General features: G+C 49.3%; 2 protein-coding genes across 2 annotated transcripts in view; one reads left to right on the top strand and one right to left on the bottom strand.

The window, feature by feature from the left end:
* T265_05486 (hypothetical protein) overlaps positions 1-805 on the top strand; it is a gene marked incomplete at both ends in the record, with an annotated part of 17899 nt that overhangs the window by 4387 nt on the left and 12707 nt on the right. The gene's annotated exons all lie outside the window — the stretch shown is intronic.
* T265_05485 (hypothetical protein) overlaps positions 1-805 on the bottom strand; it is a gene marked incomplete at both ends in the record, with an annotated part of 7654 nt that overhangs the window by 1678 nt on the left and 5171 nt on the right. The window contains one exon of the mRNA XM_009170507.1: positions 8-511. Within this exon, the coding sequence (XP_009168771.1) occupies positions 8-511 (504 nt within the window). The remainder of the gene's footprint in view (positions 1-7; positions 512-805) is intronic.

Here is an 805-nt window from a genome sequence, read left to right as displayed (position 1 = left end):
CAAGAACGTCTGGGAGGTCGTTGACGTAGATCAGAAACATGAGTGGTGCCAAGACGGAGCCTTGAGGAACTCCAATGGAGTCCGGCGCTGGAGAGGAGTAGGTCGAGACTATTCTCACTCTGAATGATCTGTCTGATAGGAACGCCTTGATCCAACGAAGGATTTTCCCTTGAATCCCGTAAGACTCGAGTTTGTGGAGCAGCGGGACGTGTGCGACCTTATCAAATGCTTTTGAGAAGTCGAAAAATATGACATCCGATATGGGTCCTTCGTCCTTGGCTTGGGTTGAGCTGTCCACAAACACGAGCATGTTTGTCACGCGAGAGCGGTGTGGGAGGATTCCGTGTTGAACTGGAGATATCAGGTTGCTGGAACTAAGGTGTTCTAGGATAGCTTGCTTCACAAGGCGTTCCATCACCTTGGACGGCACGCTAGTGAGGCTTACAGGCTTGCAGCTGCCAGGCGACAGTCGGTCACCAGTTTTGTGGATTGGCGTTACAATCGCTTCCTTCTAAGCAGAGAAAAGGCGACCATCGTCAAACGACTGACGAAACATCAGTTTTTAAGGATTTTCCAGCGTGGTGGACGTTTCTTTCAGGATCCTTCGATGTACATATGGTGTCGCACAACATGTTAAACCGTGTGGCTACCAGTGGAGAGATTAAATTGGTGGTTGCCGTTCTTTCTGAGGTACTCCGATCATGCCAGTGTGCGAACCAGGTTATCACTTGGCTTACAGAGGGCCAACGCGGAACAACTCTGTTCATCAACTTCGATTAGTTTACGTAACTCAAAGTTATCGAGC

Source organism: Opisthorchis viverrini (genome assembly GCF_000715545.1).
Source record: "Opisthorchis viverrini unplaced genomic scaffold opera_v5_110, whole genome shotgun sequence".
Taxonomy (NCBI): domain Eukaryota; kingdom Metazoa; phylum Platyhelminthes; class Trematoda; order Opisthorchiida; family Opisthorchiidae; genus Opisthorchis; species Opisthorchis viverrini.
This window is presented reverse-complemented; position numbering and strand designations above follow the sequence as displayed.